Source organism: Mustela lutreola, chromosome 4, assembly GCF_030435805.1.
Source record: "Mustela lutreola isolate mMusLut2 chromosome 4, mMusLut2.pri, whole genome shotgun sequence".
In the NCBI taxonomy this organism is placed as follows: domain Eukaryota; kingdom Metazoa; phylum Chordata; class Mammalia; order Carnivora; family Mustelidae; genus Mustela; species Mustela lutreola.
In genome coordinates, this window is record NC_081293.1 from 180,947,901 (window position 1) to 180,973,450 (window position 25,550).

Below are 25,550 nucleotides of genomic sequence, written 5' to 3' on the forward strand. Positions count from 1 at the left end.
CACTGCCTGTTCAAAATCTCAGCACTGCCTTCTTTCACTGTGCCTCGTTCGCCCCGAAAAATCTCTGGCTTTAAAGCTTATGCCTTTAGACGGCATCACCCGCCAACACTCTTGACTGTATATACAGACTTCCAGTTACTTCCCTTATTTTAAAAAAATATATATTAGGGGCGCCTGGGTGGCTCAGTGGGCTAAAGTCTCTGCCTTCGGCTCAGGTCAAGATCCCAGGGTCTTAGGATCGAGCCCCGCGGCAGGCTCTCTGCTCAGTGGGGAGCCTGCTTCCTCCTCTCTTTCTGCCTGCCTCTCTGCCTACTTGTGATCTCTGTCTGTCAAATAAATAAATAAAAGCTTTTAAAAAAAATAGAAATAAAAAATAAAAAATAAAAAAATATATATATTAGTACCTTGTTCACCATCACTATCTTCAATATTAGTCCAGTAATAATTATTGGTGACTTTATTTTTTTAAAAGACTTTATTTATTTATATTGACAGAGAATGAGCGAGAACACAAATAGGGAGGAAGGGGCAGACAGAGAAGGAGAAGCAGACTTCCCACGGAGCAGGGAACCCACATGGGGCTCGATCCCAGGACCCTGAGATCATGACTTGAGCTGAAAACAGATGCTTAATCAACTGAGCCACCCAGGTGCCCTATTGGTGACTTTAATATCCATACAGACAATATTTCTAAAACTCTAACCGCTTGATAGAATTAACTTCTGCCAGGACCCGTCCTCCCTCCTTCTGCAATCACCCACTTCCACTGTCGCCCCCTTCAATAACTGCAACCCTTTCCTAATTTCATTTCCAAGCATTTCACTCTCCAGCCACCACTCCTGATTCCAGCAGCCCTTTCACTACGTCAATTCATGGATCCGATCAACCCTTTACTGCCCCGATCAGCCCCTGTTCATTCTTGCCTCCTAACCAGATTCCACAGTTAATATTTCAAGCTCTCGACTTCCTTGCTCTTCCCTCCACTTACTAACCTGGCAAAACCCTAACCCTGACTAAAGCCAATCTCCAACTGTTCCACGCTTTAACCAGAAGTCTGCAGCTGGAGGAAAACATTCACCATACTACCAGCTAATACTTTCAATTCATGCCCACTAACTCCAAGGGGCCATTCATACTGTCCAACAACCTACATTTCCCCAATCCATTTCCTAGAAAATGATTTCATGCCTTCTTTCCTTAATACAACCTCTGGGCCGGAGGCTTCGAGTTTGTCCTTGCTCCATCCCCCCCCTGCTCCACAGCCAACTCTCCTTCCCAGCTGCCACCCCTCTGGGCAACAGCAACCTGGGGCTGCAAATTCACAGAGCCACAAAGAGGCAACAGCCTTCCATAACTTTTATAATAGTCCCTCTCCGTGACCTTGCTCCAGCAGCCTGAAATGCCTGGCTTTCTAGTCTAACACCTCTAATACATAAATCTATAAAAATCACAGTTGGTTCTGCTTCCCTGATTGAACCCTGAATTTCTGGGAGAGGAAGCAATTAAAGGGAAATGGGACCTTAACAACAGAAACCTGAAGGTGCTTCTCTGATTTGATAAAAGGCACTAATGGCCCTGTTTCCAGTGGTAAAGGGGAGACTAGTGGCCCATGGCACGCAGAGCCAAAATACTTAAATCATCACCTGCAGAGAAGCATCATTAAGGACCTATGGAAGAGAAGGCTTAGATAACCCAGTAGCTGCTGCCATAGAATTTTTGTAGAAATGTATTATACAATAGGTTAGTTGCTTCTAAGTACATTGGAGAACTTGGTAAAAGAAATATGTCCAGAGTTTTACATTCACAGCTCAAGGTCTGGGAAAGAGACTAGAAGTCTTCCATAACACTTTCATAGAAAGCCTGTGTCATGTGGACGCAACGCTGAGAATTCTGAAAAGCAAACCCTCCATGAGGCTAAAGACAATGAAAATTCAATACACACCCTGTGGGGCATCTTAGATTAAAGGGAAGACTTTGAACTGGGAAGGAGCAGGCCCCTGAAAATTGGGATAGGGACATATGGGAAGATTCTGATGAAGCTGAGTACCTTGAACTCTTAAATTCCCCAAGACTCCTCTACAAATAGAAGCAGCTCTTCATTCTTTGTCTGAGCAAAGAGTCTCCCTTTGCCTGAAGAATCAGTAATGGCCTCACCTGAGACAGCTACCCTACCCACACTGCTAAGTTCCTGGAGACCTATTCCCGAAGCCTATCGTTATCCAGACATATAACCACACTCAAATCCTAGAAGTTCCTGGGGGTTGGGCACAAAACGTGGCCTGTGAAGGTATGTAGTCACATACCAAAAGTAACCGCAAGATTTGGACAAGTTACATCAACAGAAAGCTGGGAAGTCTATCTCGCAGAACTCCCTCCCCTGTAGGTTCTGAGCTAGAGCTGGGCGAAAGAGAAATGTGCAGCACATTTAGAAAACAGAAGTAAAGCTGGAGAGTCACGGTGCTCTGGAAGCCGGGCGCTCCAAGGCAGTGAGATACAGACAAAGAGATGCCGGCAGCTTTAGTTCGCCCTGACCCTGACGCTTCTTTTTCCTACCCTGCGTCCTCTTCCCCACACTGCTCCCGCTCTTCTTCTCAAGTGGCCAGGCCCGCTGCTTACCAGCAGCAATCCCAAGCCCCCCCAAAAACTTGACTGGGACTTAGAAATGTGGTAGCTACGTCCGGTGACTTCTACCAGCCCATCTTCCCGGGGGCATGCTGCACGCTGGAAAATGAACGGCTTTTGTGACTGCGTGAGAGATCTGTGGGGGAAGAGCTTTACGCTGTATACTGTCAATCTTTCACATGCACATGGCTTTTAATGAACATTTAAAAATCTGATGAAGAGGCACCTGGTGGGGCTCAGTGGGTTAGGGCCTCTGTCTTGGCTCGGGTCGTGATGCTGGCATCCTGGGATTGGGCCCTCCATCGGGCTCTCTGCTCAGCGGGGAGCCTGCTTCCCCCTGTCTCTCTGTCTGTCTCTCTGCCTACTTGTGATTTCTCTCTCTCTGCCAAATAAATAAATAAAATCTTTGAAAAAAATAAAAATATAAACAAAAAATAAAAATCTGATGAAGATACATAATGTTTAAGTAATTTTAAATATTTCAAGTAACGTTTTCTAACTTGGAACACTCTAAGCTCCCCAAGAAGAAAGAATAAAAGGAGCTTTTCCAGCCTAAAAGAAGAAAATAAAAAGACTTACATCATTAGATTGAAACAATCGAGTCATTGCAAAGAAGGCTTCTGTGGCTTCCGTAGTTCCAAAGTGTTCCCCCTAAGGAAAATTGAAAACAATTTCTTAAACTTAAAAAAAAATAAAAAAAGTATATTAAGGATTTTCCTTTTTTTCCTGCAAAAATCTTTTAGAACTCAGGGGAAAATTTTCTTTGTAAACATTCTGCCTCTGAGCTATTTTTCTGGCTTTCAATTTATAAACTTGTATGGGCATTGTGTCCACTCCTTATTTGAAATAATTCAGTATTATACACCATGCTAGAAAAGTTCTGGAATAGTCGTCTCTAACCTTTTAGCAGGAACTACTTTGATTTCTCTAGAGAACCACAATTTATAAGGAGGTAGAAAGTAGTAGCAAGTTGAGTTCCTAATCTGAATGGCATGTTAATAGTACACTGCCTACAAGCAGAGATCACACCTTTTATATTTCTATAATCCAATGCCCAGCACAAAGCCTGACATATTATAGGAGCACAATAAATATTAAATTATAAAGAACTATATATTAGGAATCCCAGAAAATATGGTAAAAAGGGACCAACCAAAAAGGCAGGAACTAGATTAGTTATATAAGTCAGGCTTTGGATGATGCTTTGGATCAGAACTTTAATATGCTTAATAAATCATCTGAGGATCTTTCCAAAATGCAGAATCGGCTTTAATAGCCCTGGGTGAAGGTTGAAATTTTGCATTTCTAACGGACTGCTGGTGATGCAAATGCTGCTGAGTCTGAGAATGGCATGTTTTTAAGTAGCAAGATGTGAGATAACTTATTTCACTCACAGTCAAAAAATTCCAGATTAGAGACCACCTGAGACATTAACATTTGAATAACCAATTTCATTAAAAGCAATCCTCATAATGCATTAGCCTCAATCACTTTTCAGGCCTTCAGATCTCGCTCGGAATATAACTAGTTCTCGATCTATTTGGGTTTATTCTTATGGGTATAAGAATAAACAAATTTTGGTGAAAAACTTTAAAAGTTGAGTTTGAAACACAGAGTATAAGAATTCACAGTTCTTAAATCAGAGGACCCAACATGCTCATCAGTCAGAGACTTCCCTCCCTTTCCTCCATAAATACTTAGTGAACATATGGAAGTCCAGGCACTTTTCAGTAAGCTCAGTAAACCCTAAGTCCCTACTTTTGGGCTTGAAATTCAGAATATATGAGTAGATAGATCAGCTGTGGTAGGAATTTGAAAGTATGTTTCCAAAAAGCAATACCAAGAACTAGGCCAAAGATAAAACTAAGGTTCCCAAACCTGTTTCTGTAGTTGACTGTGTTTATTTATCAGATTACACTGGTAATTTTCTTATCAAGATAATGAAGTGTTTCAACATGAGTTTTCCATCAAAGAGGTACTGGTCAATATAAAAGTATGTGTTACTCTGCACTGCCTTCAACTACTCAAAACTCTGCTTATACAATGGATTTAGCCAACCTGGGCTCAATGTGTGTTATGAAAAATTAAATCAAACTGACTTTGTCCTAAATGCTTCTAATATGCTACCACAGAAGAATATGATGTTGGTACAAGATGATATTTTATGTCAAAGTAAGTACTTGTTGCTCAGTCTCCATTTGCAAAGGACAAACCTTCATCGTGTCTTCAGTAATGAAATACAGTAAAAATCTGATATCCTCATAGAATTCAAATTGGAAACCATGGTCTTCTGAACACCATATGTAAGCCACCTGAAGTATATATAAGTGTATATTTGTGTGTGCATATGTGAGTGTGTGAATCTAAGAAACAAAATCACATTTTCTAAGGTCCTAGACATTTCATGAGAATTTTTGGTCTGAAGCAAAACAAAGAAACAAGAAAAAATAAAATTAATAGCAATAACAGCAAACAGAATCCATGTTCTATCAGGGCAAATACTTTTATTGGTTTTGTCTGCTATGTCCCCAGTGCCTCAAACAGCACAGAGGAATCAACAGGTATATTATAAATATTTGCTGAATGACTGAATGAAAACTATTCCTGAATGTGCATGTCCAGGATTGTTCTCAGTGCTTTCCATTCATTATCTCATTGAATCATTACAACTTTAGAAAACAGGCATTATCATAATCCCCATTTATAGAAAAGGACACTAAGGCACAGAATGGTTAAACGCAGAATCATATCGCTTGCCATGGTACAGTAGGGATAATACGTATAAACTCTAAATATGAAAATCAAAGCTTGGGGAAAAAAAAATCACCACTATACTCTTCCCCCTCCAAAAAAAGTAAACTATCTAACTGGAATTTAAAATTTTGTACTGTATCTTTGGAGGGACATGAGACCTCTGAACAAATCTAAACAACATATTTTAACATCAACTAAAACTTGTTAAATTCAAATCAAGATTGAGGACCTACTATGCATTTAGCTGATCTAGTACCTCATGAATAAAACAGAAGTATGTGTCATAATCCTTGTCCTATATAACCTTTACATATCTTTACCTGAATCAAACACTGTATATTTTTAAATTAAGTGAATTTTAAAAAAAAACAAACAAACTATATTTTCCGGAAAGCATTTCACTGCATGTTATGTATTTCTATTCCAGGAAGCAAATCTAAGGCAAATCAAAACAGTTTACCTGGTTCAGTAAGTAAAGAATCTTTGTAAGAATATGCAAACATCTTCTTGGATTGATGGGTGTTTCATTGAATATACGAGCCTGTGGTACAAAAAAAATTGTTATACATAGTATATTTTCTATCATTTCTATCACAGATTACAAAAAATCAATTTTAATCAAATAAACTATATATTTTGATCACAATATCCAAATAATGTTAATTGCTTACAGTTATCAATTTATCACAGTATATGATACATTATTACACATGGTCTTGACTTTCTATTCCACACTAACTCTTTCCCTTAGACCTAGTACTTCAACTGTATGCGCTTTATGTGTTAAGTAAGAATCACAGTATTTACTCACAGCATTTGAATACAATTAGTTTAATGTCTGCAACTTCCTTCAGTAACCTTGTACTATACACCTCTTTGGCATTTTATTTAAAATTATCAACATGCGCGAGAGTCTACATGTTTTTGCATTTCCATAAGCTCTAGACCCTCTGAGGATAAGTAACCATCTTTTTTCTCCCTCATGTCTGTATTCTCCAAAAACATTATTGCATTCCTCAATTCTTATTTTGGGTCATCCTATTCCAGGGGCTCTCTGACCACCATTCTAAAATGGAATAGAAAAGAAAGAACACAGAATACTTCCAAGTCATACCTCCTGTAAGACAGCACTCTTCTCCAGATGCCGAAAAGGATTGGAGCCACTACCTATGTTATAAACAAAAAAAATGTCTTTAAGAGCTGTCTTAGACAAATTTATGTCTACAGGTTATTGAATGCTTGGGATAGCTCACCTAAGTGGAGTGACCACTTGGATATCAAAGTGAGAATCCTTACAAATACACATACAAATTGAATAAAATCATTCCGATTCTGGAACTAGGTGTCTTTGCTAGCCATTGGAGATCTTGTACTTCTCTTTTGCAGGATCCCTGCCCAAAATGAGTGCCCTCTTCCCCTGTCCTCTTTTCACATGAATGTGACAAGTGTATGTCACGGGCACACAGCTAAGATGGATGAGATGGTGGCTGGGCCCTTTGGATCTCCCCAAAGGCAAGCACTATCTTACAGGTTTCCAATAATTACTGCGAGGCAAAAAAGAGTTTAGTAAAGAACCCTATCATATCAAGCTGGAAGAGGCCATGGAGATTTCCTAAAACCAAATCTCGACCACACCATGGGAGAGCAGCACCAAACACTGGGGGGATTCGGTTTGGGAGTTTGGAGGGGGTTGTTTTCAGGTGGCTTGGTATCTTCCCCTTTTGCTCTGGACCAAGGACGGGTATCAAGAACGAACTCACTTCTGGATGCCTCAGCATTAAATAACCTATGTATCACGGGACAGTCTGAACCCCCTGGGGGGCGGAAGACTGGAAGGTACAAGGCACTTCCAAGTTCGTACACACACGTACACACACTGTCCCGTCGAGCCCAGACCCGCTACGGGCCTACCACGACCAGCGCCCCCCGCTCTCACACGCGCGCACCCACTCCCTCGGCCACGCGCCGCGGGCCCGCCTCCTCCGCGGACAGCCCACCCCCCCGCGAGCGCGGCAGAGGCGGCTCCGAGGGGCTGCGCCCTGGGGAGGGGGCGGGAGCGGGGGGCGGGGCCGCCGAGCCGCCGGACCCGGCGCGCGGGCGCGGGGCGGGAGCGCGCGACCCGAGGGGAGGCTCCGGCGCCCGGGGGAGGGGCTAGGGGCAGGCCCCAGGCTGCGGCAGAGCGGAGCCGGGCGGAGGGAGGGGCGGGCTCCAACTCCGGCCCCGTGGCACACCGGCGCCCACGCCTTCGGGTCCGCGGCCCCCGAGAGCAGGTGTCGGCGGGCGGGGAAGGGGCCCCAGCGGCTGAGGGTGGGCGTCAGAAGCCCAGCGCGTACCAGACTCCTCGTCCTTCTTGTCGAATTTTTTAATCATCTTGGACGACTTCCCAGCGCCCAGACCCACCGCAACCGTCCCAGGCGCCGCAGCCGGCGAGCGGAAGAGACTGCAGGAAGGCCGGCCCCGTGCTCTGGCGCCGGTTGGGTCGCCGTCCCGTCACTCGGGGAGAAGGCCCGCCCTCCCCCGGCTGTCGCGGCCGCTCTGGTCCCCTGGGGACGCGGCCACGCCCTCTCCTCCTCCCCCAGCCGGGCGGAGGCGGGGCCAGGGGCTGGGGCCCCTGGGCTGCGTCCGGGCCCCTGCAGCGACAGGTTGGAGCTGGGGGCTGGCCCTGGCCCGGAGCGGGCAGAATGCGACTTTATTAGGTTGGCACGCCCTGGGAGGTGACTTCTGCAGTCCCCTTAGTCTCTGGAGACCGAGGCGGGAGGCCCGGAGGGTTTGTTTTCACTTGACGACAGTGGCGTTTTTGATTACCCACTGCTGGGCCCTTCCATTGCGGAACATGCTCCCCCCTGGCACAGTTCTGATGGGTTTCTCTTCCAGGAGCGAAGAAAGGGTTAGTGGTTCCCAAATCATCTTGGAAGTCGGCGGGTCATTCCCTGACTTTGCAACTGCAACAAAGCACAGGGCGCCTTGGTGAATGTGGATTTCCAGAAGATTTAGGACACTCAATGTGAGGCAGGAAGGAGACCCGCTTGGAGAGACCAGGAAACTTTACTCTTAGCAAGAGGGTAAATTTTAGACCATGGACTACCATGCCCAACCTTCTTTGTAGTGGTGGATTCCTTCCCTTCATCAAAACCCTGTTTAAAATACTGCAGTTTGGAGACTTCCCTGTTTCATCCCACCCCTTTCAAATGATCCCACCTGCAACCCTATGAACACTTAGACAACTCAATAGGGTGTACTCACTGGTACATTCATTCATATTCCTCTTAGCCTTTTCCTAAAATGTAGGTGGTGTTCCGTTTTCCTGTCTGAGCGTGTACCTAAGAAACTGTTTCTGCCTTTGGCTTCAGGGTCCTCACTTTATCCAGATTCTCTTTCAACCTCTGCCTGTTCTTGGAAGTTTCCAATCTGGGCTCTTCTTGCTTCCATCCCTCCGCACTTCTTTGACGTATTATGTCTTGTAAATACCCCATGAATCTGTTTCCTTATTCCTACTGCTATCACCTGAATTCGGTTCCTATCATCTGTCTCTTGGATGGCCTCCTAATCACTTCCCAACCAATTATGGCCCCCATCCAAACCATTTTCTACCTAATCTTTCTTTATTTAGATGCCCTGCAAACTGGGAAGGAGACTGACTATTGGCAGAAGGAGGGTTGGCTAGCAGTCTCTTTTGCTTGAAGTGGAGACATTGTTTCAACTTCATAGCCCACATTGTCTTTGTTTAGGGAAAGCATCACAGGGGGCCCTTTGGATACATAAGGGAGTAGGGTACTCACTTTTCTTAGGGGAAACTGTAAAGTCACCAGAGATCTACTAGTTGCTATAGACAGAGATATTATGTGTTCTATTTAGAAATGTAAATTGGGTAGATCCTTAAAGATTCATGCCCTTGAGAAAGAGAAATTCTAATCTAGGTTAGATTCTAGATTCCAGAGAAATTATTTCCCCCAGTATTGACTTAAACCAAACTGCTGATATCCTACGTACAGTATCATTTAAGATGTAACTCCACCTTTACTTAATGTGCTATTAACTGTTATGTTCATCATACCTTCCTTATAAAGCTCAAACCTTACCTTGGTGGAGGGGTGGAATTTCCCTTGAAGGAAATAAACATCCCTACTTATTATTATAGAACTGGGGGGAAAAACAGTCTTGGAACTTGGTAAGTGTTCAACACTTACAGTTGCCCCATAAATGTTAAATGAATGATAATGTGTAAGGAGCATTTTCATTGCATTCTCTTCTGTAAAACCTTATCACAAACCCCTTCTACGCCGTGTACGCCTCGACCCCAAAGAAACTCATGAACCTCAGACTTATCCTTTGGTCCTTCTAGAATAGTTTTCCACAAAGTCTGATGTGCAAAATACAAGGTGGTTTTAGATGATACATAGATAAATATTTTAAATTTTAATTATTATAAATTTGACTAAATTTATATCGGGAAAAAATGTAACTATTATATCGTATGATACAGTATTAAGAAAGGAACAATAACAACAACAACAAAAACTTTTAAAGAAAAACACCAAGTAACAGGGCAAATAATATACCAATATGGCTAAAACTATCAAAGTGGTAGGCGATGTAGTTTGGGAAACACTAGGCTAGAGCTTTCTTGAAATTTGAGAGTTAAAAAAAAAAAAAAAAAGAAATTTGAGGTTCTAACAGGGTCCAAAGCCTAGTATCACTCAGGCCTCTTAACAATTCTTAGCATCTATGCTACAAGGAAAAATAGTTTCCAGAACTTCCATGAGAGAGGTTGATTTGCCCTTATCTCTTGTCCCCAAAAGGTTGTGCCTCCTGCCCACATCTCAGATCTATAAACCTTTGCTTTAAAAGAAAGAAGCTTACCATCTTTCCTCATATCTCTTTTACAGACTGAAGAAAAGTTGAGCTGGGGATACATTTGTTTCTGTTTCCTCAAAGCATAGACCTTTAAATACTTCCCTTCGCTCTTGAAATCATTGTCGGTGGAAAACCTTAAGAAAGAAAGCTCATTTAATAGATCCTAGGGCAGGGCATTAATGGAAGCACTCACTACATTCCAATTCTGGGAGAGAAGAAAGGACAGTCACTAGAGAATACTCATTGGTATGGAGTGGGAGTATTGCTCAACAGGAGGGATACTTCTAGAACCCAGCATTGTAAATCTGTGAAGGAACTCTAAAATCTCTTCTTGGTTGCCTGGGTGGCTCAGTCAGTTAAGCCTTAGGCTCAGGTCATGATCCCAGGGTCCTGGGATCCAGCCCCCTGTTGGGCTCTCTGCTCAGCGGGGAACCTGCTTCTCCCTCTCCTTCTGCCATTCCCCACCCGACCCCACTTGGGCTCTCTGGCTCTCTCTGTCAAATAAATCAATAAAATCTTTTTAAAATGAAAATTTAAAATATTTAAAAAGTAAAAATAAAATAAAGGATCTTCTCTCCTCCCCAAATTAAATGTGGGTTGCTCCTGTACCTGGTTTCAAATGAAATCTCCTAGCATATTGTTCCTAAGCCACAGCTCTTTACATGCACTGGGGGAAAATACTGTTCTGTTTCCTCTCACAGATCTTTGAGTACTTCTTTTCACTCTTGAAAATCATTCTCAGTGAAAAACCTTAGTTTTGCATTACTGTCTCTTTTCATTAGGAAATAAATGAGGTTGGGGGTCATGTAGGAAAGCTGTCTTATTATGCAGTTCTATGTATTTCCTACAATCGAAAAGCTTTCGTTAAATTGTAATGAAAAAAGTTAGTAACATGAATAAGGAAATGATAGGGAAGAAAATGAGTACAAGAGCTGGGACTACACCTAAACCACTGTTCTCGCTTGGATGTAGGATCCTCCGACAGGGTCACAGGAAAGGTTGGTTTCAGTCCAGATCGTAACTTTTTTTCCTGAGACATCAAGGGTAGGCAGAAGTTCTCAGCGGGCTTGGGCCGATGACCTTCCTGCAGCAGAGGAAAGAAGAGTTAAGTGATGGAGTAAGCTGAGCCCTTGAGACTGGACTGATTTCCTGGACTCAGCTTTAATTTCTCTAAAATGATGCAAAAAACCTGCCAGAGAGGGAAGTGGGGACTGAAACCAAAAGAAAAGGAGGCAGTTCCCTGAGTGAGCTACTACAGTAGCCCCCTCTTGTCCACAGAAGATACATTCTAACACCCCCAGGGGATGCCTGAAATCATAAATAGTACCGAGCTCTCCAGACACACTATACTTTTTCCTATATGTACATACCTATGATAAAGTTTAACTTCTAAATTAGGCACAGTAAGAGATTACTAACAATAACCAATAAAATAGGATAATGATATTGTATTAAAAGTTAGGTAAATGGGGTCTCTTTCTCACTCAAAATAATATACTACACTGACCCCTTTCCTTCTTGTGATGATGTGAGATGATAACATGTGCCTACATGATGAGATCCAGGGAGGTGAATGACATAGGCATGGTGACTTAGCGTTAGGCTACTGCTGAAGGAGGAAGAGCTGCTTCTGGCCCCAGGTTGACTGTGGATAACTGAAACCACAGAGACTGTAGATAAGAGGTGGGGGTGGAAACTACTGTACCCATTTGTTTTGTTGACAGATGACACATCCAAAGCTTGATCAGGGTCTTGAGTCATTGGCTGGACTTGCCCAGTGGCCCTTGGAACTGAATGGCAGAGGACCTTACCCAGTTTTGAGAAGGATTCAATTAGTAAATCACTTAGGAAACCAAGCATTTGGTAATACATTGGGAAAGAAATCCATAGGACTCTACCTTCCTTTCTCAAAGATGACTGCCTCATTCACATTTCATTCTCTGTCTGCAGTGAAAAGGTCATGAAATAGGATGTTTTGTGAGGTAATCATTTCACCGTTACTAAAGGTCATAGAATCAAAGACTTTAAGAAAAGATCTTAAAGGTCATCCAGTCTAACCATTCATCTGACCCTCTTATCCCCTCTACAGTATGTATCAAGTGGTCAACCTTCCTGTACCAAAAGACTCAACCCATTTCCTCTCTGCTCAGCTGTTGGCTGCCCCCCACCCCAACCTTCTACCGTGTAGCCCAAACAGAACAAATCTAGAGTCTCTTCTGCAGGGTCCTTAAAGAATTTGAAGAGATCCATCACATTCCTCCTAAGCTCTTTCTCCTCTCTTAGGCTCAACATTGCCCCTATTTTGAACTTTTTTTCATGTGATCTGGCTTTCGGCTCTCTATTCTCCTGATTTTTCCTGTAACTCACTTGAGAAAGCTACTGTTTAGATTCTTCCTAATGTGTGGCAATCTGAAATGAAAACAACATGCTAGTAACAGCAGGACACATCCCATCACCCTGCTAAAGTCTCTATTCCAATGCCATCACCTCTTCTGAGAGTCTCGTCTAACTACACTATCTAGAATTGCCCCTCACACCCATCGTGCTCCATTCCCTTATCCTGCTTTGTCATGGTACCTAGCACATTCCACAGTATCTGTGTGATTGTTGACTTGTTTCTGGTCTGTCTGCCTCTCTGGAATTAAACTTCACTCAACCAGACTTTGGTGTACTCACCCCTACTGCACATAACAGTGCCCGGCACAGAGTAGGTGCTCAATAAACACTTGCCAAGTCAATGAAAGAATAAATGAATGACCAGACTGATTAAATGATACATGCTGAGCTGCTTCCCCCAGAATTTTAAAGCCTCTTAAAAAAAAAAAAAAAAAAAAACAGTTCCTGTTGAACCATGTCTTTTAAATTCTGTACTCCTCCTCTTTAAGCTCTTCCAGTTTTGAAGAACTTCTGTCTAAGTTACCTTAACAAATAGAGGTTTTACTCTAAGAGCTGATGGGCCTAGGATCTAAGACTTAGCTAACAATCTGGCCACAAAAAGAACAGAATCATTACCAGAACTGGACCTCATGCCAGAAAAACAGGAGAGGAAAAGTATTTGGAATCCAGGCCGGCACTCGCTAAGGACAACCACGGCATGAGTTGGTGCATCTCATCTCTGCCCCATCATTAGCTTGTCTCCTACTTTCTTCCTGTCTGCTTCCTTCTCTCTCTACCATGTTCGCTCCCTGCCTTTATTTTGTATCCTTCTTCTCCTTGTAGCTTCCACTTACTCATTTCTATTTCCCTAGAACTTTGTCCTGTCCCTCCTCTACTTTCATGGTCCCACACACTCCTCTTCGTCCTGGTTTGACTTTTTTTTTTTCTTTAGTGGCCTCTCTACCTATCCTTTCAGCTTTTCATTCCCACTGCCTTCATCTTCCCCTTCCCCAACTCAGATGCCTGGAAGCAGGAATCTGATCGGTCTGAGGGATTTTTGGTTGTTGATAGGTTGGTGGGCTTTGGTGTTGGTTTGATTGTTGGTCTTGGGGTGGTTGTTTGTTTTCACTTGGGGATACCACTCTGCACCACCAATCAGCTTATGAATTGTGTTTCACTGGGTCTGAGGTCCTTCTCAGGTCCCAGCTAGCTGTACAAGGGCATCCTTCTCTTCATGAATGGTGGTAGGGCCATTTCACTTAGAAGGGGCTGTGAGGAAAGCCATCCTTGTGACAGACATGCCTGCTCCATTCTTCGATTTGCCTGCTGGAACTCACCCTTTTCTTATACACGTGCCTAGGCATAGCAAAAGAATGCTTATATGATCTTAGGCTCGCTAAAGGCTGTCACATTTGTCTAACAAGGGAAAGGGATGTTGCAGCATGAATATGAAAGAAGCATTCTAGATATTGGCCTTCTTCTTGGACTTGTTCCAGAGAGCCTGAGGAATTACCATGGATTCAGTCCTTGACAATCAGTGCCTTAACTCTGTAGCATAATTTGCCCATGGATATGAACAGGTCCTGCATGTGATCTGGAAGGCTCAGAAAGTGCCAACTGTTGGCAGAAAGCTCTTCTTACTTGGAGCTACACAATAGTCTTATAGTTCCTTTTCTACCTGGAGTAGGACAATCCTGGGCCGGCATGTGTTCCTCTCCCGATGTACATTACCCACAACCACTGAGAATGCACCACTGAGTTGATGCTCAAAGGACACAAATTCTGGCCACCTGGGTGGCTCAGTGGGTTAAGTCGCTGCCTTCGGCTCAGGTCATGATCTCAGGGTCCTGGGATCGAGTCCCACATCGGGCTCTCTGCTCAGCAGGGAGTCTGCTCCCTCCTCTCTCTCTCTCTCTGCCTGCCTCTCTATCTACTTGTGATCTCTGTCTGTCAAATCAACAAATAAAAATCTTTAAAAAAAAATAAAAAAGGACACAAATTCTGAACCCCAAGACACCATAGGCAATGAATTCATTAACAAACTCACGTTCGGCATGTATCATTGCATATTGGCAATTTACCCTCCGTTTGGAGAGGAAGCTTTTACTGCCATTCATCCGGGAACTAAGGAAACACAAACCTCAAATTCACCACATTGTATCACAAGGGTCTATCTTGGGTAATTTCTGTGATAATTAGCTTCTTTTGTTTGCACTTTCACTTACTTCATTCAATTTCTTCTTGTTGTATTAGGCCTGCTCTCAAGGCTTTCAAGATCTTTTTTTAGATCCTGATTCCTACATATCTTTTAAATTCATTTTCTTCACTTCCTCTGCTATTGATTTAGTTCAATTCTTCAGCAACTCTCACCTTGACTGTTGTAGTAACATCACAACTGATCTGATTTGTATCCCTTCCACAGTGAACACATCTTTCTCTCAACCTCCAAACACAGTCTTTCTAAAGTGCCAATTTGATTATACCTTTTATGTCCCCCCATGGACTCTTTCCCATCTCCGTGAATGCACCTCACTTTCTCGGGTCTTCATGCCTCTGCCTTTCCTTCTGACGGGGATATTCTCCCCTTCTTTTGTCAGGGGGCACCTCCTCTGTAAAACTTCCCTGATTACTCCCTTCCCCCCAACAAAGACACAGAGCTCTACTCTACATTAGTGCTATATCTCGCATATTCTATTATCCATATATCCTGGTGTATTAATAATAACTTTTATATTTCTCATGTATTGATCAGTGTCTCCTACTAGGCTCCAAGTTCCTTCCAGATAGAATATATTCTGAAAGCATCTTTATATTTTAGTTCTTTGTTTTGTTTATGTTGAGCAATTGTTTACTGGATTGAGCATGAACTTCTATAGTGTCGAACAGAGTCCCAAATGTCTGGCTGCCATGATAGTGAATTCTCCGCCCCGTTCTCTCCATTTCTTCTGACACCTGAAAGCAATGGGTGTAAAGCATAACCCTCTACCCATTTCCCATTTAGTTATTTCTCTTCCTTATTCGTCATTTCTTGATTTATCCTTTACTGCTTTATACTCAACTGGAAAGCCAATGACTGTTTTACCTTTGGTTAATTACAAACTAAATGTCTTAGGCCAAGGAGGAACAATTTCTAATTAGGACCATGCAATGACGTTGCACAATGACACAAGCTCGTGTAGTTCTGAGTCTTTCCCAGGCTCTCCAGGCGCGCACGCGCCTGTATGTGTGTGTGTGTGTGTGTGTGTGTGTGTGTGTGCTTAGCAAGGAATAAGAAGGGAGAAGCTGGCTCCTGAGTACCATCTTCCATGTTAATTTAACTCCCTTCTTCAAGCTAGCTCCCAGTTCCCGGGGGTCCTTCCTCAAGGTGCCAGGATGCTTCTCCAGGTGCCATTACCTTGAGCAGCAACTCCTTGGAGAAGTATTTTGGGGCCATGTCCTTTCCTTCTTGGTCAATTGGGCAGGGAAGTGGGTTGTTGGTCATAATCAGTAAGGTCTTATCCTGGTCATACTCCGCTACTTTCAACATGAAGCTTCTGATTTTCTCATTTCGAGCCAGGAATTTCTGCACGGCAGTGGGCTTCAAAGGCTCATAGTACTTCGCCTGAGTGACACAGAGGTTTCCAGAGAGACAAAGGGATTCGATCAAGAGAAGATTCACCAATCAACTGGCTAGTCTTCTGCCTCTGTGGGGGAGGGACAGAGGCTGCACATGGGTGGGGCAAATCTGCTCTGAAATGCGTTTTACAGAAAATATCTGAAGCTACCCGGCCCTCTCTGCCCTCAGAGCAGCCCCCCACAAATAGTCTAAGGGATGAGGAAGTGAATTGGAAAAGTTTCCACATAAACGGAGTGAGACGATTTAGTTCTCCTGAAAAAGTGTCACATCTGGCTGAACCCAGTGGGGCAAACGATAAGCTTCCATGTTAAACCTAAATGGTCTTTTCTACAACTCTCTCCGAGGCAAATGGAGAAATTGCCATACACCAAAGCTCCTTCCTTGTTCAGGGAGACCAACACAGCCCCCTCCTGCGTCTTCCCACACACCAACATTTCTCCACAAGCACAACCTTATAAAGGAAAAGCAGTTACAAAAGAAAGCATGTCATTTAAAATGTGGTGGGAGAAGGGGCTGTCCCACAAAATTTGCTTTTCTGTCTGTAGGAAGGAGGCAGAGGACTGGAGAGGGAAAGAATCAAATACCTCCTGATTAGAAATAGGTTTTCTCAACTTAAAGATAAATCAGCTGCTGGGCACCTGGGTGGCTCAGTCGGTTGGGTCTCTGACACTTGAGTTTGACTTGGGTCATGATCTCAATGATCTCAGGTCATGAGATTGAGCCCTGTATTGAGCTCCATGCTAGGTAGGGAGATTGCTTGGGATTCTCTCTCTCCCTTTCCCTCTGCCACTCCACTCCCACCCTACATGTGCACGTGCATACTTGTGCAATCTGAAAAAAAAAAAAATCGGCTGCAGGGACCACCCTCTTCCCAGGTCCTCCCTGGTCCCTCACCATCACCATATACTCAGCATAGCGTCCTAAGACAGGTCTGCTTCCCTGTGCCAGGAGACTGTGTAGTCATAGAAGCTGGTGGCACCATGCCTAGACTTTACTGTTAGGGTTGTTGTGGGGGGGGGGGCAGTGAATCCTTTATCACTTACCAAATTTGGATGGACTGTGTAAAGCTGAAGATTCTTCAGAACAAATTTTGATGGCCCAACGGGATCACAAATCTAGAGACAATAATTGAAACAGCGGTTTCAAGTTGCACAGAACCTAAACAATACTCACCTGCATCTAACTAAAAACTGGTCTCTCGTATGAATTAATCGAGGAGAACATGTGCTTCAGGATTTGTACCCCGGAATTCTGGAATGCAGGCCACAGCAAGGAGAGCTACGTTCTGAAGCATCCCCCACAGGAAAGCTTGTCCGTGGACATGTGGACCCACTTTACGGACATCAGGTAAAGCTGTGAGGGGGAAGTAGGTAAGGGCAGCATCAAAGTTCAGATGAGACAAACCACTCCAAGGCATCACACCTCTTCCTTCTGCCCTTTCCATTTCTATAGGAAATCAGGTAAAAATCAACACAGAGGACACCCTCTAGGGAGAAAAGCAAGTTATAAAAGGGTAATCACTTCAGGGTTGTAGTGGAAGGGAGCCCCAGGGACCACTGCCTGCCAAGATGGAAGCAGACACACGGAGGAAGGGAGAAACAATGGTGCATTTTGCTTTTTTTTTTTTTTTTTTCTATAGTATGTGATTCTTTTGGAAATGTTGCCAAAAAAATAACTGAATGCCAGTAATATTCCTGTCTACCACTTGGCATTTTTCTGCTGGTGGACGTGCTGATGATTGGCAGACTGGTAGAGTGTCATGTCTTGGTTGTACAGGAGAGGCGGGAGTTGCTGGGCCTCCCGCCTCTCCTTCACTGACCCTGCCTGGCCTCTAGTTCAGCCGTAGGTCACCTAGAGATGAGTCAAAGGCATGAGGGCACGAGGAGAGAAAAGCTCTGAGTTACTTTGGGCTTAGAATAATCAGAAATCAAAAAAAAGAGGAGCGGGCACAATCCTGTATTTGGATTAGCATTTCCAAAGATTGCCATGCCCCCAAGGGGGTGATATGGTAAGATGGGGTGCAGAGGAAAGGGAACATGTGCTGAAAGGTGAGGAAAGCATGAACGTGAATGGAAAAGAGAGAAGAAATAAGGATGGGGCAGAACATTGCCATGAGGGGAGGTGTTGTGCTCCTGGAGGAAAATGCCAGGGTCTGGCAATGACCAGGGGCTGTCGGGGGGGGGAGAGACCAGGAAGACTATCAGAGCCACGCCATGCATTCCATGAGGAACAATGGGAAGAAATAAATCCAAAGATGCAAAGATTTCATTTTATTACCCTTTTGGAAAACTGAAGTCTCTTTGTTCAAAGCAAAGATACATTATAAACAATCTGCTTCACAGATATGATATATATATTTAGAATCATAGAAGTCTCAGAAAAATTTTGAGAGAACTATGTGAAAATTTTTCTTTTGTAGGGTTTGTGTGTGTGTGTGTGTGTTGTGTTTTTGTTTTTGTTTTTTGTTGTTGTTTTGAGAGGGGAAGGGTGGGGAGGAGCACAGGGAGAGGGAGAGACAGAGAATCTTCAGCAGGCTCCATACACATCATGGAGGCCCACACAGGGCTCAATCTCATGACCATGAGACAAAAATCCAGAGTCAGACACTTAACTTACTGAGCTATCCAGGTGCCCCAATAGGTTGTTTTTTTTTTTTTTTTTTTTTTAATTTTAGGGGAGAGAAAGTCTCTGAGGAAAATGCTTTTACTCTTAAATGTTTCCAAATTAGTCTACAGTGGTTGACCAAACCCACAACAGTGTCCTAAGTGGAATATATTTTTGGTTTTATGTTGAATTACACCATCCTGGCTGGTAAAATAAAATTGGCCTGGAAAATTCACTTGCATATGAAGAAATCTTGGGAAGCAACTGAGCTACCCAATGGGGTTTTGCAGCAAGAGGTGGCCATAAAATCTAGCCAAGTTGGATTTCTTTCTTTCTTTCTTTCTTTCTTTTTTTTTTTAAGATTTTATTTATTTATTTGATAGACAGAGATCACAAGTGGGCAGAGAGGGGGAAGCAGGCTCCCCACTGAGCAGAGAACCCAATGTGGGGCTCAATCCCAGGACCCTGGGATCATGACCTGAGCCTGAGCTGAAGGCAAAGGCTTTAACCCACTGAGCCACCCAGGTGCCCCGCCAAGTTGGGTTTCTAAGATAGGATTATGGTCCCTGGCTTCTAGCCCTGATTAGTTGCTGATATGTCCCTGTCTCTTTTCTAAATCTCTCTTTCCCTTTCATAAAATCAGGATAAATTAACCTTGCTCTCTATATAAATATTAACCCCTTTTCCTTTTCAACAGTAAGTTTGTGAACCCAACTTATAAAGTACTCTCTTTCCTCTAATGCTCCTTCTTACCTCATCATTATCAACCACTGTTGCTTTCTCAAGTTTAACTGAGATGGTTCTTGGAAGGCTTGATTTGTGTTGTTGAAACCTGAAAAAGAAGCAGAATATCTGATTATATTTTCTTACTCTGAGGCCTGGTCTTTGGCCCATTCTCAATCTCCGTCGACAGAGTTTGGGAGCCTGACTTAGAAGAGCCCAATTTGAAGATTCAAATTAAAACCACATTGAGATACCACCTTACACCAGTTAGAATAGCCAGAATTAGCAAGACAGGAAACAACATGTGTTGGAGAGGATGTGGAGAAAGGGGAACCCTCTTACACTGTTGGTGGGAAAGCAAGTTGGTGCAGCCACTTTGGAGAACAGTGTGGAGATTCCTCAAGAAATTAAAAATAGATCTCCCCTATGACCCTGCAATTGCACTACTGGGTATTTACCCCAAAGATACAAATGTAGTGAAAAGAAGAGCCATCTGTACTCCAATGTTTATAGCAGCAATGGCCACGGTTGCCAAACTGAGCAATGAACCAGGATGCCCTTCAATGGATGAATGGATAAGGAAGATGTGGTCTATATACATTATGGAGTACTATGCCTCCATCAGAAAAGATGAATACCCAACTTTTCTAGCAACATGGATGGGACTGGAAGAGAGTATGCTGAATGAAATAAGTCAAGCAGAGAGAGTCAATTATCAGATGGTTTCATTTATTTGTGGAGCATAACAAATAACATGGAAGACATGGGGAGATGGAGAGGAGAAGGGAGTTGGGGGAAATTGGAAGGGGAGGTGAACCATGAGATACTATGGACTCTGAAAAACAATCTGAGGGTTTTGAAGGGGTGGGGGTGGGAGGTTGGGCGAACTAGGTGGTGTGTATTAGGGAGGGCACATATTGCATGGAGCACTGGGTGTGGTGCAAAAACAATGAATAATGTTACGCTGAAAAGAAATAAAAAATAAAAAATAAAAAAGAAGAGCCCAATTTGGGTGATCACTAATTGAATATGTATGTATAGTAAAGAATAGGATTTTTTATCCAGCCTGCATGCTGGGAGAAAACAAAACTTCGGTTTGAAGAATTAAGCAAGTGGGACCTCTTGGAGACATGATGATACCTGGTAAGTTGAATTCTTCTAAAGTAGTGATTTTAGATAACTTAAGGAAGTGCTCTGGGTGGACTTCTTAAGGACATTCTTTTGGGCAACTAGACTTTCCTAATACCCTTAAAGACCACCTACTGTTTTGAATGCCTACCCGCCTACTCTTCTTTTTTTTTTTTTTTTTAAGATCTTATTTATTTATTTGACAGAGAGAAATCACAAGTAGTCAGAGAGGCAGGCAGAGAGAGAGAGGGGGAAGCAGGCTCCCTGCTGAGCAGAGAGCCCAATTCGGGACTCGATCCCAGGACCCTGAGATCATGACCCGAGCCAAAGGCAGCGGCTCAACCCACTGAGCCACCCAGGCGCCCCTACCTGCCTACTCTTCTCTGGAGGGAAATGACTGTACCTTTGTCAGTAACTGATTCCATGAGAAGGGATATTATTAGTGGGAGTTCACAACCAAATTTCCAATTCTTTTTTTTTTTTTTTTAATATGGAACACTTCACAAATTTTCATGTCATCATTATGCAGGGGCCATGCTAATCTTCTCTGTATTTCCATTTTTAGTATATGTGCTAATGACATGAGCACAAATTTTCAATTCTTAATGACCATGCTTGGATTACTGGCTCCCATCTTGTACCTAACCATAGCTAGGTTTCTCTATCAAGGACTAAGGTGGTAAAAATCATCAATGGCAAATATCCTCACACTCTGTTCTTTCTCTTACTTTCTGATCCCCTACCCAGATACCAATTCCTTTTGGAGAAAAGAGGGGGACACAGACATTGCAATATTTAGTAAGAAACTATTTTAGATCCCTCACTAATTCTACTAAACCCATTTAGTGCCTAAACATAGTGAAAGATGCTCATCAGTAAGATTGGGTTAATGATTAAAATAAATGGCCTGTTTCCTCCTTGGAGATAGTTCCTATTTGGGTATTAAACTAGCTTCTATTAAGTAGGAGCTTGGGTCTACCTGAAGTACACCTTGCTCCTCTAAAAAATGAGGGTGGTAGTGCAAGGACCAAACTAAGAAAAGTAGAAATAGCCAGGCTATGTATGTAGGTGGCAGGTCAACTGCTGTAGGATGGTACAAATCATCCCAAATCCAGTATCAAGTCCCACCCAAGCATGGATCACTTCAGTCTGTTGCTGCCTACGAACTTCATCACTAACTCAGGCCAGAGGTCTTAAAAATAGTGTCAAGTGGAGAAGGTGACACATTGTGAATAAACCAAAATAAATTCATCCCCACTTAACTTCTTAACACTTTTGATATGTCCTACTACCTTAAGCAATCTTATAATAATACACTATAATCTTTATTATAGCACTTCTCAAAATGCTTCTTTATTATTTCAAAGGCAACACAGGATCCCAGATGCTCTTTTTTAAGGCCAATTTAAAGCTCTATTAGAGCCATGGGAAGAACTGTTCCTTTAATCCAGCAGTGTCACCAAGGATAGTCTGGCACTTTCTTTTTGCTAATGCTACTCTATTTATTTATTTATTTATTTATTTTTTATTTATTCTTCAGAGAGAGAGGAAGAGAGAGAGAGCACAGGCAGACAGAATGGCAGGCAGAGGCAGAGGGAGAAGCAGGCTCGCTGCTGAGCAAGGAGCCCGATGTGGGACTCGATCCCAGGACGCTGGGATCATGACCTGAGCCGAAGGCAGCTGCTTAACCAACTGAGCCACCCAGGCGTCCCAATTGCTAATGCTACTCTAGTTGCTGCATGAAACACAGACCAAGACCTGAGAGCAATTGGTCAATTAGAACATTTTTAATGAGAGTCTATTCTGGAACTAGACCTGTTCAAAGAGATCTGGACTACAAGTCACATTTGTATAAAATGATATTTATAATTTAGTGAGGTAAACAAAACTACACACTTGGCATATCTCTTTTGGTCCATTGCTTTTCACCACTCAGTGGGCCAGTCCAAGGCAAGTATATACCCAGAGACCAAATTCAGTGCCTCCAAAGAGTCCACGTTCTGCAGGGGCTCAATTCAATCCATTCCTTCCTTCGGACACATCATGTGCCCAGCCCCGTTCTTGATCCTGCGTGGGAAATGAGAGAAGACTGGTAGGTGCTGTTGTGAATGCAGAAAATGCACAAGACATGATGACCTTTGTCCTCAAGAACTTGGGTGGTAAATGGTGGGGTGGGAGGGGTGGGGGTGGGGAGAGGAAGTGACCTCTAAATGTGAAATAAGAATGACAAATGCATGCTAATATATGTCTCCTGGGCCCTTGATTTCCTCATCTGTAAAAATGGAGAGAGCTAACCAAATGATTTAAAGATAACATTCTAACTCCTTTAGACAGCAGTAAAATTTCCTTATATTAAGACCTGAAATAAAATTGACTCACGGGTCAATTGTGGGAGCAAATTGGAGAACAATGATGCTTTCATTTATCTCCCCTTTCAATACAACCGTGCTCCCATATGTCAGGTCTGAGAAGCTAGGAAAAGTGTGTGTATATGTTGGTATGGGGAGAGGGTGGCAGGGAATTGCTACATTTTTTTTTTTATAGACAATTTAAAATGGAAGCTAAAAGTTGATGATGTGCAAGCCACCTTTTAGAGAAAAAAGGTCAGTGAGGCTTAGAGGGACATTTCCTAAAGGATGTGTGGAGCTTGAGCTATAGGCCAATGAGAAGGCGTGTGATGTCACTCACCTGATAGGTGTTTGTCACTGCTGTTCAAAGTAGCAAGACATAAAAGTGGATATAAGTGGGATGGATCGAATTATGGAGGTCTTGGCAATTAAGTAGAACTTTGATAGGCCTATCAGCCCAAGCCACTATAAAGCCCATGGATTTGGAGGAAAGCTTGTGTTCATGTTGACAGTGTCAATAAGTAATTGTTTAAGGTTTATATCGAGTTCGATTGTCTAGACAGAAACCCTAAAGACAGTTGTCTGCAGTTTATGATTAGACTGAGATCAAATCTGAACGTTCCCTCAAGGGGAATAGACTAATGAGCTTTTCACCCTTTTCTCACCTTTAGCTTACTGGAAGTGAGTCCAATTCATGTGTATATTGAAACTACAATAAGTAGAAGCCATCAAACTGGGAGGTACAAATCTTGGGCTACTCTTCTGTAACCCAGGGTGGAAAAAACAAAATCACACAAACGCAAAAACCACATCTGAAACAGAAAGGGAAAGATCTGGTGTACAATACCTTGAAGGACATCAGGAAACCCTATTTCCTTGAGGAAAGGGAGATTTCCTCGGCACTGAAACTTTCCATTTTCAAAGTGCCTTATTCTTTTCTTGATTCTGGAGGAGACACAGAATCTGTGATGAGTCGGCAATCTAGAATGCTGAGGTGTTCTATGTTGGAGGCAGCACAAAGACATGCTTAAACAAGATCTGCTCCCATCTGTTCCAATTTGTTTTTCCAACCTATGACTTCCCTATATACACCCTGACCTTGTCACCATATTTTAATCAACCTCTACTTTAGCCAGTGTTTTTACCCTATTCCTCAAATACAGAAATCTTTCTCTCTTATTCCCCATACTTGTAAGGCTCTCTCCACCTCTTCATTTGAATCCTCTTCTTTCTTTATGTTACTACTGAAGTCTGTCCTCTTCAGAGAAGACTTCCCAGATCAATCCAGTCCCAAATTCTAGCCCGCGGGCATTGTGTGTGTGTGTGTGTGTGTGTGTGTGTGTGTGTGCAATTCTATAGTTCTACCTGTATTTTTCTTCTGTGCAGATACTGTTTGCCTCCTAGGCAGTAAACATCTTCAAAGTGATATGTGAATTTTACATGCATTTGTACCCCCACACACACAGTGTTTTGTGTATTAAGATTCAAAAATCAGTATTTGTTTGTTTCAGTATATTTCCTGACTGCTTATCATGGGTTAAGCACCATATGAGGCAATGGGAACCAAACACAGATCAGGCATAATCCTTGACCTCAAGGACCACACAGTTTAGCCAGGAAGAGAGACAAAAAAAGAGTTCAGTGCAACAGATTGCAATGCCCAGATCAGAGATCAGTTTGGGATGCTGTCAGATCAAAGAGGAAGAACACTAAATCCTGGGACATTTGGGACTAACAGCTAAACTCAGCCTAGAAAGGTGAGTACGAGTGAAACACGTGAAGAGAAGACAAAAATGGGCATTTGAGAAACGGGCAGCAAATAAGCAAAAACATAACAAGTTAGTGCAGCCTCTTTGGAGAACAGTGTGGAGATTCCTCAAGAAATTAAAAATAGATCTTCCCTATGACCCTGCTATTGCACTCCTGGGTATTTACCCCAATGCACTCCTGGGTATTTACCCCAAAGATACAGATGTCATGAAAAGAAGGGCCATCTGTACCCCAATGTTTATAGCAGCAATGGCCACAGTCGCCAAACTGTGGAAAGAACCAAGATGCCCTTCAACAGACGAATGGATAAGGAAGATGTGGTCCATATACACTATGGAGTATTATGCCTCCATCAGAAAGGATGAATACCCAACTTTTGTAGCAACATGGACGGGACTGGAAGAGATTATGCTGAATGAAATAAGTCAAGCAGAGAGAGAGTCAATTATCATATGGTTTCACTTATTTGTGGAGCATAACAAATAGCATGGAGGACATGGGGAGATAGAGAGAAGGGAGTTGAGGGAAATTGGAAGGGAAGGTGAACCATGAGAGACTATGGACTCTGAAAAACAATCTGAGGGTTTTGAAGGGGCGGGGGGTGGGAGGTCAGGGTACCAGGTGGTGGGTATTATAGAGGGCACGGATTGCATGGAGCACTGGGTGTGATGCAAAAATAATGAATACTGTTATGCTGAAAATAAAAAATAAATTAAAAAAACAAACAAACAAACAAAAACAGAACAAAGCATGGT

At 42.9% G+C, this 25,550-nt stretch overlaps 2 protein-coding genes and 1 non-coding gene across 4 annotated transcripts in view; all 3 read right to left on the reverse strand.

Annotated features, from left to right (window-relative positions):
• COPG2 (COPI coat complex subunit gamma 2) overlaps window positions 1-7,845 on the reverse strand; it is a 116,535-nt gene extending 108,690 nt beyond the window's left edge. For both annotated transcript variants that reach the window (XM_059171872.1, XM_059171871.1), the window contains exons 1-4: window positions 7,710-7,845; window positions 6,491-6,543; window positions 5,837-5,917; window positions 3,202-3,273 (exon numbers count right to left, since the gene is read on the reverse strand). In XM_059171872.1, the coding sequence (XP_059027855.1) occupies window positions 3,202-3,273; window positions 5,837-5,917; window positions 6,491-6,543; window positions 7,710-7,746 (243 nt within the window). In that variant the 5' untranslated portion in view covers window positions 7,747-7,845. The remainder of the gene's footprint in view (window positions 1-3,201; window positions 3,274-5,836; window positions 5,918-6,490; window positions 6,544-7,709) is intronic.
• A 95-nt stretch (window positions 7,846-7,940) lies between these two features.
• TSGA13 (testis specific 13) lies at window positions 7,941-23,968 on the reverse strand. The gene is made up of 8 exons (XM_059171878.1): window positions 23,873-23,968; window positions 22,574-22,744; window positions 19,580-19,658; window positions 17,266-17,337; window positions 16,001-16,207; window positions 11,175-11,314; window positions 10,237-10,364; window positions 7,941-8,318 (listed from the first exon to the last, which is right to left on the reverse strand). The coding sequence occupies exons 2-8, from the start codon at window positions 22,594-22,596 to the stop codon at window positions 8,152-8,154; spliced, it is 816 nt and encodes a 271-aa protein (XP_059027861.1). The 5' UTR covers window positions 22,597-22,744; window positions 23,873-23,968; the 3' UTR covers window positions 7,941-8,151.
• LOC131830930 (U6 spliceosomal RNA) lies at window positions 21,162-21,266 on the reverse strand. Its single transcript, XR_009353462.1, has one exon. It is a non-coding gene; the product is annotated as a U6 spliceosomal RNA (small nuclear RNA).
• Window positions 23,969-25,550: the final 1,582 nt, after the last annotated feature.

Coding starts and splice junctions, on each gene's coding strand:
- TSGA13 (XM_059171878.1), bottom strand. CDS start 22,596: ATGGACCAAAAGAGATATGCCAA. Junction 19,659..22,573: donor GACCAAAAGAGATATGCCAA/GTGTGTAGTTTT, acceptor CTTCTTTTTCAG/GTTTCAACAACACAAATCAA. Junction 17,338..19,579: donor CAGTGGTTGATAATGATGAG/GTAAGAAGGAGC, acceptor TATTGTCTCTAG/ATTTGTGATCCCGTTGGGCC.